The sequence below is a fragment of the Fundulus heteroclitus genome, chromosome 5 (genome assembly GCF_011125445.2).
Source record: "Fundulus heteroclitus isolate FHET01 chromosome 5, MU-UCD_Fhet_4.1, whole genome shotgun sequence".
Taxonomy (NCBI): Eukaryota; Metazoa; Chordata; class Actinopteri; order Cyprinodontiformes; family Fundulidae; genus Fundulus; species Fundulus heteroclitus.
Genome location: NC_046365.1, coordinates 11,082,287 through 11,100,156, shown reverse-complemented (window position 1 = coordinate 11,100,156; position 17,870 = coordinate 11,082,287). Strand labels below are relative to the sequence as shown.

The 17,870-nt window shown below is 38.8% G+C and overlaps 1 protein-coding gene across 9 annotated transcripts in view; it reads right to left on the bottom strand.

The window, feature by feature from the left end:
* Window positions 1-17,870, bottom strand: part of adgrl3.1 (adhesion G protein-coupled receptor L3.1) — a 227,728-nt gene that overhangs the window by 39,977 nt on the left and 169,881 nt on the right. For 7 of the 9 annotated variants that reach the window (XM_012851254.3, XM_021309872.2, XM_021309874.2 and 4 more), the window contains 4 exons: window positions 16,403-16,586; window positions 7,082-7,204; window positions 5,613-5,818; window positions 55-231 (listed from right to left, as the gene is read on the bottom strand). In XM_012851254.3, coding sequence (XP_012706708.2) covers window positions 55-231; window positions 5,613-5,818; window positions 7,082-7,204; window positions 16,403-16,586 — 690 coding nt within the window. The remainder of the gene's footprint in view (window positions 1-54; window positions 232-5,612; window positions 5,819-7,081; window positions 7,205-16,402; window positions 16,587-17,870) is intronic. The other 2 variants (XM_036136873.1, XM_036136874.1) reach the window with 1 other exon arrangement.

Genomic DNA, 17,870 nt, shown 5'->3' with positions numbered 1-17,870 from the left:
CGCCATAACTGGCTTGTGAAGCAAAAGAAGAAGTGGGGGGGGAAAAGTGCATACCTTGACCTCCACGTGAGCCATGAGCACCGCGAAACTGGTGAGGTGGGTGCAGGAGCAGCTGGTGTGTGTGCGGTTGGTGGCGAGCAGTCGGCAGTCCTGCGTGGACCAGAATCCCGTCATGGTGCGTTTGGAGTAGCTCCAGAAGGAGCAGTTGGGATTGAAATTCTTCTCTGACTGCTGAAGAAACAGAGAAATAAGAGATTGTGATCAAGAGGAATACAGATCAGCTCAAGCACAGATGTAGAAAGCTAGAATGGGAGTGGTGGTGGTGCAGAACGGCCAAGAAAATCTATATATGACGCTGTGATTTCTTCTACTTTCATTTTACGCTAGCCACACCCAGCCCAAATTATTTAAAAACCTATAGACACAAGAAAGCACTTAAATATGACCTACGTGGCGACAGGAGGAAGGCTCCTTCTCTGGCCTAAAGCAATCCAAGAACAGATGAGAAACAAAGTCCCTGACATCCATCAGTCTGGAGATGATTACAAAGCCATTTCTAAGGCTCAACGCAAAACGCAGTTAGAGCAATTTTACACTAATTGAGAAAATATGGAACGGTGGTGAACCTTGGCAGCGGTGGCTGGCCTGCCAAAAATGACAACAATACACATCACAGACCTACGCTGGAGTACACAAAAGAACCCAGAAGCACATCTAAAGCGGCGCTCACTTTCCTGAGTTAAGGTCTACGGGCGAGGTCCAAGGTGAACGCCGCTGCTGGCCCGAAAAGAACACAAAGGTCTGTTTCACAATAGTCCAGGAAACATATCGGAGATCCTAACTTTGGAAAATATTCCTCTATCTGATATCAAACAAGTTGTTTGATTATTTTAAACATCTGAGTGAGACGAAGATAAACACAAACACATGATACCTGTGTATTTAAATGGCCGGAGAACGTGTGAAACTGCGGGGAGAAACTGGAGGGAAAAGAAAGAATTACACAGAGGGAGTTACACGCACACGCACACACACACACACACACACACACACACACACACACACACACACACACACACACACACACAGCAACACGACAACAAACAGAAGGGCCAGAATGCAAAAGTGCAGCAACAAATAAACACAGAGCGGTGGCAGGAGGTGACAGCGCCGTGTCCGCTCTGGTTGTGTGCCTCGTTCCGCGGCGCAGGAGCGGCTTGTGTTGTGTAAACTGACGACTGTGTTTGTTAGGCCTATAAAGTTGCTCTCGGAAAGAGCAAGTGAGGAGTCTGCCGCCGCCAACAAGCTGGGTCACCAACTGGATACACATTTGCTTGTTGAATGAGAAGCGCGTAATGGAAGCATGGCGCGGACCATCGAGACAATATGAGGCAATATGGATTTCAGTCTGTTAGGTCGAATGAGTCTTCTTTTTCTCATCCAGAGAGCGTTAAACACAGTTGGAGCAAATGGAAAGGACAGTGGACACTGAAGCCTAAAACTTTAACCAGCCACTAAATAAAAATAATAAAAATAATTATGAATTATTTAACAAGAGGATTCTTTCAGTATTATCACTTACACATAACACTCTTAAAATAAAAACAAAAATCAGATAATATCACTTCCTTCATCTTGCAAAGATATGACATACTCTAAGAACCTTCCCCATTTGATCACTTTACAACCATAATCTTGAGTGTCTTTTATGATATATAATAATATATGGGAACAGATAATTGCAAAGTGCATTTACATTTTTTAAATGGATTTTAAATTAAAAGTGTGCACAGAACCACCTTTTGCTGGTCTGTACTCGCTTAAGACATGGAAAGTAAAGTTTTCACCATTTTTTTACCAAGAGAAGTTTTTACTAATTCTTTGAAAACCTGCCAACGCTCAGTCAGTTTGGATGGTGTGATTCTGTCAAACACATGTTTCCCCTTAGGATGCTAAGTTCAGAGTCATGAGCGAATTTTTCAATTTTGTTTTCCTCTGACTAGACCACCTGCTTCATTGCTTGTGGCAAACCATAAATAGGATTTCTTGTGGCTTTCTTCTTGCACTCTTAGAGGAGTAAAATCAGTGGTAGATTTTAATATGGGCAACATGGGCACCTGCCCAGGGGAGGGGTGGGAAACATTTAGTTTTTAAGTGTTTTTTACCTTTCAGTTGCACACTGAATGAGTTCTGTATTGTATTATTTTCATGTGTAGCTAATGAGAAGTCCTTAATTGAGTAGGCAGCTCTTTTTGTTGTTGATACTACAGGGTGCAGGTTACCTGACTGTGCACACCCCATGGTGGCAATCATGCAAGAACCGCCAATGTGCACAACTAGTAATGGTCTTTTGACGAGCTGCTTCTCTGATTTAGGCTCATCCAGCCTGGCCTGTCGGGTCAGCTGCACTCTTTCCATTTCTGTCTGAAGGATTTAACCCTGCTGTGTGAGATGTTAAAAGCTTGGGATATTGTTTTAGAACCTGACACTGGTTTAAATGTCCCCACAATTTTAGCCAAGACCTTTAGCCTGCTGTGTCCTGGTCTTCGGGGGTATTTGTTAACCAGTGTTCTCAAGGAAAGCTCGGAGGCCTTTACAGAACAGCTGGACTACATTCACTAATAAGAAGGCAATACAGGATTTTATTTAGGGGTATCAGAATAATGGAGGGAGGAACTGATAATCCTGGTGCAACACAACAAAACCATATAACATCCCATAATTTCTCAAGTTTTTGCAAGTGGCAGTGGTGTGCTGGATGGTTTGTCCTCTCTTCTGTTAAATCATTGCTTATAAAACTATTATGCATATGCAATTATCTAAAGTCGGGGTTGGGTGGGGTTTAGAGAGGAAGTACTGTTGAATGGGGATAGCATCAATGCACCTACTTTTTAAAACTTTGCATATATCACCAAGGATGCCGGCGAAACGCTTGCAGTGAAAATAATTGCAGTCTCTGTGAACACAAAGGCGTCTGAAGGTGCTGCAGACACTAGCTGCGCATTCCCTTGCTCCTCTTACCACCACGCAGAGCAGATTCATAACACCCGAACATACAAAGTGTGTAAGTTCTGAAAATAATTTCAAAAAGCGAGTTTTGAGATGGGACTGCATAGTCGTCAAAGCACCGAGCTCCAAATATAGGTCCTACTAATAATGCACGCCCAGCTTGTTCTTCCCACTGTGTTCACGCATCATGATACTATTTTCTAATTTGTGTGAGGAACATCGCTGATCGTCATGATCACCTCAGGTGTGAAGAAATCCCTCGAAATATGGGCTAGAAAAATAGCTGCATGTGTAATGCTGATTAAATGATGCAGCGGCGCTGTTGGTGCTGGACTGAGGTATAACGGAAGAATTAGTAGGGGTTTTTTATAGTGGTGGGGGTACATTTCAGTGTCAGCTCTATTCACACACATGCTGGCTGCACACACATTTGATTCTTTAAGGAAGTTTAAATGAAGATGATCAGGATGCTCTATAATCTGCCTGTTTCAGAATCCATCGTTTTTGCAAGCATGATTCTTTAGTGAATGGGATTTATTTGAATCGGGCAAACTTGGTTCAAACAAAAAAAATCAATCATATTTAAGTAGGTATGAACTGGGGAGAATGTGTAAAGTCACGTCTTTAAATCTGCCTTAATTTTCTTCCACGCTGTTCGATTTTAATGAGATGCCAGAGAAAGAGCTTGACTGGAGCCTTACCCGCCTGTATGAAAAATAAACCTGTTGCTGTGCATCGCTTGTTGGCAGGTCGGATCAATACCATCAAATTCAATCTAGCCAAAGTCCTGAGCTAAAGATTACGGTGATGGCAAGGAGGCTTTTCAACCTCAAAAGCCTTATCACCAAAGATATACCGACAGAAACTGCTATAGCTGTACCAAAAATATAAGGTTTGGTTTATGTAAAGCCCAGAAATATTTTTCCATTAATTACTGCTATTTTGTTCCATAAAACAATATAAAACCTTGAAAGACAAACGCATCATCTCAATTAGTGTAGAGGAAATAGGTGGGATTTGAAAACACCAAACGATGAGGAAGATTTGTTGTCTGAAGACACCTGGTTCCACAACTTTGGTGCTGCCACATCTCAAGTCCGATACTCTTTGCTTTGCCCTTGTCTTTGGAACCACTGGAAGCGGCCGAGGCGACCTCCTTTATGATTATTAATCATAATAAGGAGGCTTAAAGGGACAGTCTGTAACTAACTTGGCTTTTAAGTAGCAGAGATCCAATATTGTTTTTATAAATACATATTCTGGCAAAGTCTAATAAATTACATCAAAAATTAAAGGGTTCTCATAACTTAGAATTAGTAGCTTATAAATACATATAAATGACTAATACATGAATCACTATTTCTGATTTCAGAAGTCGAAAGGGGACAAACTTGTGAGCAATTTTCCCCATCTTTCTTCCATATGAGAACGGGATGTCGGTAGAGGAGGAGTATAAAACAAGCAAAGACAAGCGTAGTTCATTCTATTTGCTGTTTTCTGTTCAAATGGAGGACCATTCATACTCTTTGCCCAGGGAGAAAGAAAAGAAAGTAAACATGAAAATAAAAATAACCGGGGAAAAAACAAGAGCCTATATCAGCGTAGCTATTATTACCACGCGGAGTGGAGATTATTCTGAGGGAGCGGTAAATTAATTTAATATATCAGTGAAATGTATTTTTGCCGTTATGTTACAAACAGGGCAGTGTAGTCCAGCAAATATTGTGTCCTCTTGGCAGAAACGGGTCGTTTTGTTTGCCTCTCTCTCCCTGATGCCTCAGGTTATGCATGTGCAGTATGTGCGGGGATATCAGCCTGCCGCAAGACCAGCCGGGTCTTTTTACTGGTGTTTATAGTCGCTTATTTTAGACCCCAAATAAGTGAGTTCAGGTTCAGAAACTAGCCCAAAAAAACGCAACTCTTAGAATTTACAAGCAACTTTAGAAAAAGATAAGTGGACTTAATATCAGTGCCAGAAACCATTTCCCAGGACGACCATAGCCATTAACTATTAGCAGCAGTAACTAATACACTGAAGACATGCTTGCATTGTCACACTTATTATACTCCGAGGCTTCCGTAGTAGCTATCACGGCAAAGTCGTTTGTAAAGAACTAGATGGTGCACCAGTGTGAAAATCTTACACAGTGGGGTTTCAAGCATTTTAGAAGAACAAGGCAGAAGATTTCAAAATGAAAATAAAAACCCACAGGAAACCAGGAAAGGGAGACTAGAACAGACCGTCACCAATTTACAATAAGATGCCAGCGAGTATAAAGTATAAATTGTTTACTAGACATAAAGCATTTTCAAGCAGCCATCCTTGGATAACTGCGCAATTTTTCTTCACCTAGTAGTTATCCTAAATATTTTACAAACTTTAACAAAAAAAGCTGTGTCTGAGAAATAAAAGACAGTGTTCCCGCTGAGATAATCAGAAAAAAAAAACACAAACATATTTTTTCTGTTTAGAAGAATAGCTGCAGAAAAGTATGCTTGCTCTGACAGTCTTCTCAGATTTGTTCTTTTATATATATATATATATATATATATATATATATATATATATATATAAAATGTTGCTGATTAAAGTCCCCACTTACCTGCAGGTGTTGGACAGTGAAGACCACGGGGTCCGAAAGGTACACCTTGTTGCTCTCCTTGTTGATCGATGCTGTGATGACCGGAGAGTTGACGATAACGGAGTAATTGGGATAAACCGTCTCGCTGCTCAGTCGGACGCTGGCGTTCTCTGTTGGCAGGTAGGAACCTAAGTTCCTATACAGCACAAACGCCATCCTGATCTCACCTGTGAGAGGACACGGGGAGATTATGATCTCGGTATCCGTTGGTGTTGAAAAAAGTGCATCACGGATAACTAAACACATTTGGATAATGTTGTTTTAAAGGTTTTTAAAAAGTAAAATAAAAGGATTAGTAAAAAGAACTACTAATTCAGCTCAGTTTTTTTGGGTTGATTACATTATATGATGCACAAAAATGCATATGGAAGAATTTTTTTTTTTGGTGCAAATGAAAAAGCTGAGCATGACATGCAGAATCAGAATCGACTTCATTCGCCAAGATTGTGAGTGCAAACAAGATATTTGATTTCTGATTCCAACACTTGCATCGTGTACGAACAAACGAAAGTATTTGGCCCTTACAGGTTTCTTCTTTTTTGGTTAATATAAGTGTTTCAGATCATCACATTTTATTATCAGACAAATATAACCTGGATAAATACATCCAGCAGTTTCCAAGTTAGGGTTCAGTTAAAAAAGGCTATGAGACAAAGTAATTACCCTCTAAACCTGTTAACCCGCTGTTGGTGACATCAACTATCAAGTGTTTGAAATAACTGGTAATGAGTCTTGAGCCACTGTGCTTTGCAGAACTTTTTTTAATGTAGGTTTTCAAACTTGTATGGCCTGTTTAAGATTGTGCCACAGGAATCTCTATTAAATGTAAGTTTGTACTTTGACTAGGCCATTGATATTTTTAAATTCACAGGTGGAATTGCTGATGTACTTTGGTCCATTCTCCCGCTACAAAACCTAAGCGTGCTTGAGTTTAGGATCAGAAATTAAGGGGACGGATAATCTTTTTTCTGGATCTCGTGTTATAAAAATAGAATTATGTTTATTTTTTTCCTAAAATGCTGTTTTTGATGTAATGGGACACATACCTTTTAAAAAGTGAGCTCCTGGCATTGAAAATTTGTAAAGTCATAGTATGTGACTAGGCTCGTTTAATAAGCAAAATATTGTTTAAACCTGGATATCATTGTCTGATAATAACATTTGGTTGATGAATCGAAGCATCTAAGTGTGAGAAAAAAAGTAACAGCAGAGCTAATCTGTAAGGGGACCAACGCTTCCCCCCCGGCACTGTATAGCTGCAGTGGTTTGACTGATTTTTACAGAAAAGTCTGCAGCTTTAATCATTAATGGCGAACAGAGAACACATTTAAGAAAGAAACCAATGCAAGTCAGTTAAGGAGGGCGTGAGAAGGGTCACTGACACCATAACGAGAATTAGGGAAAGAGAGTACGTGAAACTTGTCTCCTACCGTTTCTGCCGTGCTGTTTGAGAGTGCTTGCTGACAGCTGGATGGAGTTTCCATGTTGCTCCGACTGAGGAAATGTCAGATCTGCAAGGCTTCCATCCGTGCTGAGCCTCGCTACCTCCAGCTCTGAAAAAAAAAAAAACATACACCTTAATGTCAAATCATAGCTTTACACATGACATCAGATTCACATTACAGACTCTTATAGCAAGAATCTCACTAAGTGCTTCAAAGCAGAACGAGCTTAAATCCTCGAGCAGTTTCCAACTTCTTCTAAAGAGCTAAATTAAAAAAGAAAAACCTGACATGCCTTAGACAGAAATAATGAGAATTTCTTTATACTTCAAGCTGTAGCCGTGTCTCCAAGCAACTGGTACGACACATTGAGGTAGATTACCCTGCCTCTCTTGTATTGTTGGAATCTAATTTCACAATTCTAGTTCGTTAGCACATTCCTGATTACAACCGTGTAAAGTGTTAGATAAAGTTTCTAATTAAGGACTAATTATACCTTTGGTGTATTGCTATCTTGTGCTTCTGAGTGATTTGGTGATTTAGCTTGCTGCTTTTCATGGCGAAAACAGCCCCCTCAGATCGAGTAAACAACATGGCGACAAGTCAGATAAAAAAAAAAAAAAAAAAAAAAAAAACAAGAGAGCATGGATCAGGAGCTAAAAACGGGTAAGAAGTGCTGGGGGGGAGGTTAAAAAAAGAGTGGAGAGAGCAGTCGGAGAAGCAGAATGGATGAGATGGGAAATGAGAGGATGCGTTTAAAGGAGAGGAGTGGAGTGGAGACAGATGGAAAAAAGACTATAATGTTTTGCTGAGTTTAATAGATGGAAAGGAAAGAGATACTGAGGTGGAGAGGAGAGAAAATGAAAGCAGACATAAATACAGACTGTGATGCACTGAGAAAAAAAAAGACCCGCAGGTGACATGTCCGTAACTCACATATTCACCAAACCAAACCACCCACAATACGGCGCCACGCAAAAGTATTCACAAATGTATTTTAGTGATTTTATTTGATAGAGCAACAGTACACAATGCAAAATTGGGACATGGAAGGAAGAGGATACATAATTATCTATTCTTGGCATTCTCTTAAAAAAAATCTTCTGATCTGAAGAGACCCAGATATAGATTAAGAGCTGCATGCCAATCCTCATGTACGGCAGAAAACTGACATTACGGTGAACCCACAAACTCTACAGTACTAAATGGTGGTGGCAGCATCATGATATGTAAAAACCTATCTTCAGAAGGAACAGGGAAGCTGATCAGACTTGATTGGAAGATGCAGGGGGCTAAATACAGGGTATATTTTTTGCACAAAGGTTGGAAAAGACCTCAGAGTGGAGCAGAGAATCCCGTTAAATCAGGACAACAAACCGAATCATACAATAAGATCTACAATGGAATGGTTTGTCAAGCATCTGCATCTCTTCAGCCCCCTTTACTCTTACACCACTAAATAAAAGCCTGTGCAATCAATTAGTTTAGGGTCTCACCAAAATATCATAATGCTTTTGTTTAATCAATTAAAACGGATAGTTGGGCAAAAGTCACTTCTATCTATATCTATCTATCTATCTATCTATCTATCTATCTATCTATCTATCTATCTATCTATCTATCTATCTATCTATCTATCTATCTATATATATATATATATATATATTTTTTTTTTAATGATCCAGTCAAATCCTAAAATGTGGAAATAATTGTAGTTCATAGACACTAGGCGTTCTGATTGACTTTGAGCCATTTTGCAGAAAACAATGAGCAAGATAACATGTGCAAAGCTGGCTGACACACATCCCATTCAACTTCAAAGGTCGGTCCACAAATCATTGAATATTGAAGACTTATGCACACCGTTTTGAGATTAGAATTGGATGTGTTAAAATCTATATTGAAAACCATTGATCCTTTTTCCTTACCTATCCCAATTACAGTATGCTGTACTTGGTGTTCTCGGATCTTTTCTTGAGATCTCAAGAAAAAAAAACACTCTAGTTGGTCTAGTTGGTGGTTGTGTTGAGAAATAATTCCAGGGGTATGATTACTTTTCCCAGGCTAATGTACGTGCACGGAACCCATCCAGGTGCACAGTCGCCCACGCCCATACAGATCGGCGGGGTATCGAAACACGCTGGGTCTAATCTAATTAAAACATCCATGTCATTACAATCCTCCTCCTTAGAAACACACTTGTTCATTATCGTTATCACACACACGTGCTGTTACCGCTGTGTTATCCCTTCAAAATCACTGTTTTGCTTCTAATAATAACACTATTTATCTGTCTGCCTTGTACTGCGCCTCAGCCACAATCTCACACAGTAAAATCACTTACAGTTGCCGCGGTAGCATCTCTAAATTGCGTCAAATAATTTATTCTTGTCACTCACTCTCATCTAAAAGGCTTGTTAGGAAAAGAAAAGAGGATGGGGAATATGGTGGGGGGGGGGTGAGCTTAAAAAGTGTAAGGGAAGACGGAGGCACAAGTGTGGAAGAAGGAAGGGAGGCGCACAGATGACAGGCGGTTCGGGGCTGGTTATGAATACAGGGGAAGAGATAATCATGGAGGATCTTCCCACTGGATTAGCTGGAAGGGAAGATTAACAGAAGAAAAAGAAGAAGAATGTGGAGATGATTTCTTTTTTTACCCCCCCAACCCGCCAAAAAAAAAAGGCAAATTCTTGTTTGAAGTTCATGCAGTAGCCTACATTTGGATAAGTGTTTATGTAACCATACTGATGTGGTGCATTTGGGAGAAAGAAAAAAAAAACATAATTGGAGAAGGGTTCCAGGAATTATATAAGTTACAACCGGGTAGGAATGTAAGCTGCCGGGCCGAGCTGCTGTACTTAAAATGACGGTTCAGGCTTCATAACATGAAAGCCCCACGGTTTTGTGGTATTATTATACGAAAGCGAATAAATAAATAAAAAAAGAAAAACATAAAATGAAACTAAAAGTGCAACCACATATAAACATATAAGTATAATACTAAAGTAACTGAAGTATAACCAGTTGGATTTTACATGTGTTGTACCTATTTAGGGTTTTATGGATGACATTTTGGTTTAATCTCTCTTCAACATATATCAGTGCAATCAAATATGGGTGGTATCCTAGAACTAAAGAGGGCTATTTCACATAACTTTGTCATTTTTTGGCTATTCAACTCAATACATTAACTTTAAAAGCCTAGAAAGCTTACGCTAGCTTGTGAATAATATTAATTCAGTTAACATTAAGTTAATTTATAGTTTCCCAATCCCCAAAAATGTCTCAACAAAAAGATTTATTTTATAGATAGAAATATACATGGACATATCTGTGGTCCATATGACAGTCGGACACTCTTATTATTTTCTCTGGCATCCTATAAAAAGTTTAAACCACAGAGACAGAAAGGTACTATTTCCTAAACTGTAACATGTTTTAAAGCTGTGATATCCTGAGTGCAGCTGTCAATTAAACAACATATTAATTCCAACCACTAAAAAAAGGAAGAATATAAATAGTTGGTCGAAGTCGTGGTAATTTATAGATGATAATTTCTGGGCTTTTTATTTCAAAGGATTCACATTGAGGGAAATAAATTAACCCATATGTCATTTTTTTTTCAAACGATGCAACTGTCCTAATTTTCACCCTTATATACGTTATCTTATCAATTAAAAAATTATCTCCATAATCTTTCATCTGATTTGATAAACACCTATGAAAATGTTGTTAGCTGACCTTATATATATGAGTTTAATCCACGCCAACAGAATTTATGGTTTTGTCTTGTAAATTAGCTGTGAAAAAAGACATAAAATTTATCTAACCTAAACCACCCATATATTTCCCCTTTTTACATCGTTTTACTTTTGTATTAGACGGTTACTCTCACCGGAAATGCCTTACATGTTCCATCATCAGTGTGTGTTTCACACAGGAAGATCATTCGGGCCCTGGTGGCTCCTACCTCCACTTCCTGTATAAATAATAATCCACCGCGTTTTTAAGGATTGTTGTTTTGTGTCTGTTATTTTTTTTAAATCCTTATTAGTCTATACTCTTTAGTTTTGTTTTTTACTTTTTTCTTCTTAATTTTAGTGCAATATTGGAATAGCAGGTGTAATTTGGTTGTATGAGACAGAATGGCTATAAAAGCTGCCAGTAATAAAAACAAGGCTTCTGTCTAAATCTCCACCCAATACAAACAGGACAAAGCTTTAAGGGTTCATAAATTATGTTCACGTAACCCTCTATGAATGTGCTGAGGGTAGAGTTGTTTTAAGGCCCCCCTCTTTGATTAGTGGTCAGCGTCGGACTCTTTGATGAACTAATCTGGGTTTATAATAAATGAAGACGCCAAGAGCGTTATCAGCTGCACATACGTTATGAACTGTTTATGCCATTTTAACAGAACCTCCCTTCAAAAAGTCACAACTCTTCCTTTAAAGCTAATCAGGAATTTGACAGAGTCGTGTTTTAAAGGACAGACTTTCTGGAGTCTTATCTGTCTGAACTGTCTGCTTCCGACAAGAAAAACTGCAGTAATGTAATCACCATGCTGTGTGATTTAAATAGCTGTAATTTCATTGCTTACTGATGTAAAAGTAAGCCAAAGAAAAGCCCTCAGAGCATCATTTGACATTCAACTGCCACCGTCGCCCTCAAGCATGCACTCATGCAGTCTTCTTCTTCTTCTCTTATCATCTTCATTTTCCTCTCTTCTCCTGCTCCTCCTTCGTGGCTTTTCATCTGTGACTGAGTAGCGCACAAGCGCACTGAATTCTCGTAATAGGGAGATGATGTGAAGGAAGTTTTTAAAAATATCAAATCACATTGGAAGTAAATAGGAGGATAACTGGGGGGGGGGGATCTAAGTGGGTGCGACTTGCTGGTCTGGGTTCAGATTAAACGAAGGCTCACAGATATATCATCTCCTAAAGGCATGAAAAGCAAAGAAGAAGCAAAACTCTTGTTGTGCCGCAGCCCTGTAATGACATGATTGGGCGAGAAAACAGATTATGGAAGAAGAGGAAAGAGAGAAACGGAAAGTGGTGTGCACAATGCCTTAATAACAAGCTTTGTTCTGCTTTGTCAATTCCGCCTACGAGCAGAGGGCAGAAAATATGGAAAGATAAATAAATAAAAATGATTGTCTCTGGCAAAATAAGCATGCCAGCCTCAAGGCCAATATTCTTCCTTCATTTTGTTAGATAAGGATCTCAGTGGGTTTGACCCTTTAAAACAACTAGATACTGACCTCCGTCTTGACAGCTTTGCATATTTACACCTCATAATAAAGCAAAGCAAGGAAACCTTTAAAGAGGCGATAAAAAGCTTTTTGGATTCCCCCCTCTCCCTCAGCTTGCTGCATGGCTTGTTGTGCATGTAAACAGGTCAGCTGAATTACAAAGCTTGAAATCTAAAAGAAGCAGGGGTTAGTCTCGCTTTTTTTCCACTTTTTTTTTGCTTCACTAAATTCATGCAATAGTAATTCACAGGTTTTACTCTTGTTTTTAAACTAAAGGGGAAAAAACAACACTACTACGTTGCTAAAATATTTCTACCTTTGACAGTTTACATTTCATGATGTAACAATCTTAAAATGTAATGCATTTCATGAGGTAATTTGTCTGACAGATCAAAACAAAGAAGTGCAAGGAGCAAAACTTCTGTAAAAGCCAAATCTATGGAGTGCACAGCCTTAAGCTATCTTGCCAAGGGATTTTTCCACCTGAGCTGTTGATATCTGCAGCTCCTCCAAGTGCACTGTGTTTTTCAGTCTGCACAATATTATTTGTTATCAAATTTTTTCCAGCGAACCTCTGGGGCCGGTTGCGCACACACTCATTACTAATTAGGTAAACCTCTAAACGCATTTGGCTGAATGTATTTAGGGGTATGACAGTAAAGGAGTCTGAATACAAATACATGCCACACTATTCAAATATTGTTTAGAAAAATAATATATAATAACCCCAGTTTTCTTTCCATTTTACAGCTATGTGCTACTTTGTGATATCCATTGCATAAAATCCCAGCAGAACATGACAAAATGAGAAAAACTTCAATACTTTTGCAAAAGCACCGTAGATCATCATGAATCAACTCTGGATAATGCCCTTATAATAGGCAGTTTAGCATGAATGTCTGAAAGAAACAACGACTGGATGCCTAGCAATCAATCAGCAGATCGATAAGGGCAGACTGGGCCTTTAAGACTCCAAGGAGTCTGCTAAAAACAGCCTTTTAACAGAGACGAGATACAATAATGCACAACACGTTGACTTTATTTAAATAAAACCTTATGAAACAATTTTTGCTGACTTCTAAAACACAAACAAAAAAAATGGAAATGTGGCATATTTTTTTCACATTGCAACTTACTCTACATGTTTGATGAATGAGGCGTTCAAATGTAAGACATTTAAACTGATTTCAATCAATGAAAGCTGTATTCACACTTCTGGCATGCAAGGGCCATGCTAGAACGTCGCTGGTTTATTTCATTACAGGGTTATTATTATTCATTCAATGGCATTAAAAGCAATATTTTTGGCCAAAGTTCATGCTTTATTTACCACAATCCCATCATTAGGTAACCTCAGTTGTAACATAATCAGGTGATATGTTCCTATCGTTGGTTCCATCAAACCATATATCATTAAACACAAGTGACCCTAAACGATTTTACATCCCCAGCCTTAAAAGTATTATATTTTACTGCAATAAGATAATCCAACAGTGTCAAACAATCTACTTTGTTGATTTTTTCCCCCTTTTTGTTTGCCTCCCCTGTCATTTCCAGTAGTTTTAACATTTGAAGCATGTTCCAGCTGTCAATATGGCTGAGTTTAGGCGTTTAACTTTAAAGTCATTTCCAGATTTTTAAAAATCAACACACATCTAAGATATTTGTATGGCCTTTTTTTGTCTTTCCCATTTTAAATTGTGGTGGAGACAAATGAGACTCTATGTCATGGAATACTGAGCAATCCAAGAAATCAAGACATGAACAGAAGTTCCTCAACGCTTGTATCAACAAAGCACACATTAAACGCTGTTTAAGTTACAGTTAATCAATAAGGATTGGGGCTCAAGTGATTTTTTACATTTTTTAAATTGTATTTATAAAGTAGGTTTTCCCCACTAAATAACTTTCCTTAGATTATAGGTTGGAGATCATGCCACTGCAATAAACAATGACTCTCCACTTGTGATATAACTTATTTTAAATGCTAATTAAGTTTCTTACAACGCAGCCAATGCTTTTTCACAAAATAAAACTGCTGCATCAGATTTGCTGAATTAGTTAAAGTCATTTGGATTCTGACACACAGTGTAACATACCAGATGACTTTAATGTCACACATACACATGCCTGCCATTTTCAATCAGCTAAATTTCTGAACAGTGTTCATGTAAAACCCAGAACTGAATTTTACAGAACCGAGAACAGCATAAACAAAATGAGAAAAAAAAAGCAATAATAAGACTATAAAGCTCCTCCTTTACAAGCCTTGTTTCTCCCCTTTAGCACTCTCAGAAAACCTGCTGGAGCACAGCGGAGAGACCACCTAAAACTGCACACGTGTTCTGTTTTGTATATCTATTGACTACCTGTCACGCTGTGTTATCACTGACAGCTTCATGGGGTTCTGTTTGTTTTGTTTTTCTGTGGCCCCCTGCAGAATATGAACTAATTAATCATGTTATTAGAGCATTATTTTTTTTACAGCTTTTGTTTTTGTGTACCATGCAGCTTTGCCCTGTGTGAATATTTGTCTTTTATTTCCCAACCAGAACAACAGTATCATCCTCCCCTGCCTTCACGTAGAGAAATGCAACCGCCGATTACTAATAAAAACACTGTAGAGTCTGGTACGTTGTAGGAGTTTGTTTTTTAAATTAGGATTATTCCGTGTTTTAAATTGATTTCTGAGACATAATAAAGACGGATTAAATGCTTTCACAGTGATCAAACACAAAAATAAAGCAAAAATGTGGTTGTTTATAGCAGCTGTCGATGTTGCTTCCCATTAAGGTGCTATGAGAATCTTTGAGCCGTAGTTTATGAATCAAATTTTATTCTATCACCATGAAAAAGCAGAGGAAGCTTCAGAAATGTTCAAAAGCAGTGGGTAATGGGGGCAGGGATGTACTGAAAAAAAATATCTAAAATATATATATAAAATGTAACTATTTGAAGCATAACCCTTTTTCATTTAAAAAAGGATTATCATGTAAGCAGGCATGTTTGTACAAAAAATATGTGATCAATTCTGAAATCTTTGATAGATACGTAAAGATGGGCTAATTAATCATTGGGTAAAATGACATTTAAATTTGTGTCAAGCATATTTAAAGCTGTGATCATTTCCTCTCCTGGCACCCTTGGTGTGAAGAATGACCTGCACAGCATTGTTAGCCTCATAGCAAGATTAGAAAGGGGGTATTATGTGGGGCTTGTGTTTGCATCTACCTACTCTGATTGAATCAACTTTCTTTTAGTGCTACACTTTTCAACAAGAGATCAAAGATGAATACTGTCACCCAATAATGCAGTGACCCAATAATAACAACAATTAATTTTACGCTACACTATGCAGACACTCTGTCTGCGCTTTTGTAGATTAACCCACCCCAACATGCAAAATACTTGAAGTGACTCCAATAGGAAGTCAGTCTGACCTACTTTCTGATTATTTCAGCTAATTGTTAGATTATATTTTTTACATTATTATTTTTTTTATTTATTTTTAGTTTTTTAGTTGACTTCTTATGTAGAGGGACTCATAGTATTGAACCTTCATCCCGAGAAGGTCAGTTGTTGAGATTAAATGATTACCAGCAATAATGACTAACATGATAAAATTCCCTACAGTTAGTATTACAGTTTAAAAATGTAATTAGCATTGAAGCCATATTTGTTCAATGTGATACTAACCTTTCCAAAATGTTTAATTATTCATCAAAGGCAGAGTCTTAGAAGCTTTACTGCAGTAACAAGCAGGAATAAGCAAAAGTAGAGGAGCTGGGGCAACCATCAAAGCACACTGAGTGTTACATTTTGCTCTACTTTGAACTTTGTGACCAGGCAAATTTAACTATGTAACTTACTTGCATTTGTGATTTTGTAAACTGCTACTTTTCATTTACATTTTAACACCTTTTAACAAAACTGTGACAATATTGGTTCAAAAATGATGAATGGTTTTGTTTCAAAATTGAGCTCTCGGATAGCCTTCTTGACAACTGCACGTCCAACAGTAAAGGGTTTACTGGAAAGGAACCGTAAAATGTACTTACGGATGTAGTCGGTGGTTTCCTGCACTGTGTCGGTCTTCAGGAGGTTGTCGGCCAACATGAAAGCACCCGTCTCCACGGTGTCGAGGAGCAAAGTGGCTGAGTGCAGCTGTTCGCTGGTGGGCAGCTCTTTCCACGCTGCCTGAGCTCTCGGATGCAACAAATTATTTACCGTCTCAACCATCGCCTGGGGGGAGCAATAAAGACACAGAGGTCACATAGCTGAAGCTAGTCCTGGTGCTTTCACCACTTCCAGTCAGTCATGCTCCATGTAAAAACGAATGCAAATGTATTTATAGCACACGCAGCGCAGCTACCCCCCCCAAACTACCAGCAGCCATGAGAATGCAGTAGCTTTACATTTATCATGTTGATAAATTACAGCAAGCAGGTTGACATCATGGCAGCGATGCAAATGTGGCATTCCCATGCAGAAATGGAGAAAAAAAAGAAAACTAAAATGTATTAAAAAAAAAGCACTCACTCATATTTTTTCTCTCGCTATATACAAGAATAATCACAGATGTTTTGAAAATCAAGCTTGTTAGCTGATTGCAATCACAATGTGTCAACACCCTAAAACCTAGCTCAGCTTTCTTTTTTTAAACAACAGTCATATTCACTCAACAATTTCTATTGTGGGTGTAAGAAAGAAATACGGGTTTTAACTTGTTTAGAGTTTTTTTTTTTTTGGTTCGCATCCAGCAGTGTTATGGAGTTGGGAATCCAAAGATATAACAGCCTAAGATAAGCTCGTATGCTATTCATATAATGTTCGCCACCATATAATGCCTGCTCTATTTTGTCTTCGACTCACACACATACATCCCGGGCAGGTCCTGTGAGAGGTAAAGAGAAAGAGAGAACGGATGGCTTGTGCCGAGTGAGGGGCATGAAGGAGGGGTGGGTTAGAGGAGCCATGGGAGAGAGATAAAACAGTCCAGCGAGTCCATGGTGACAGGCGTCCACCGGGAGCAGGAGAGGCGGAAAAGCGAATACAGGTGTTATCAAACACACACATCTCACACTCCCCTTTGTCTTCTTCTTTTCTCTTGATCTGTAAACCAGCCTTCATGCAGACACACAGCTCATCTATAACTCGTTTTTCAAAGGCAGGGCAGCGAGAGAGTGGAAAACGTAACTCGGGGGCTATTAAAGAAGCTAAAGGGGGTCCCCGGCAGGGAATTGACGAGGACAAAGAAGAGGATTGAGAAAAGTCGATTTATTGCCGTTCACACTTCCGGGGCTCGACTCACCCCTGATCCCTGTCAGTCAATTTAGAGCGCAAGTAAGAACGGGGAAAGTTAGCTGCAGCAAGCGGTGCTTGGGGAGTTTGTTTACAGTGCATTGCAACAGTGTTCCTACCTTCTGAACTTCTGCAGTTTTAGTAATGTTTCAACTAGTTATATATGATCAACCAACACAAAGTCAGGAGAAAATGTCTTTTTTTCTTTAAATCTTTTACAAAAAT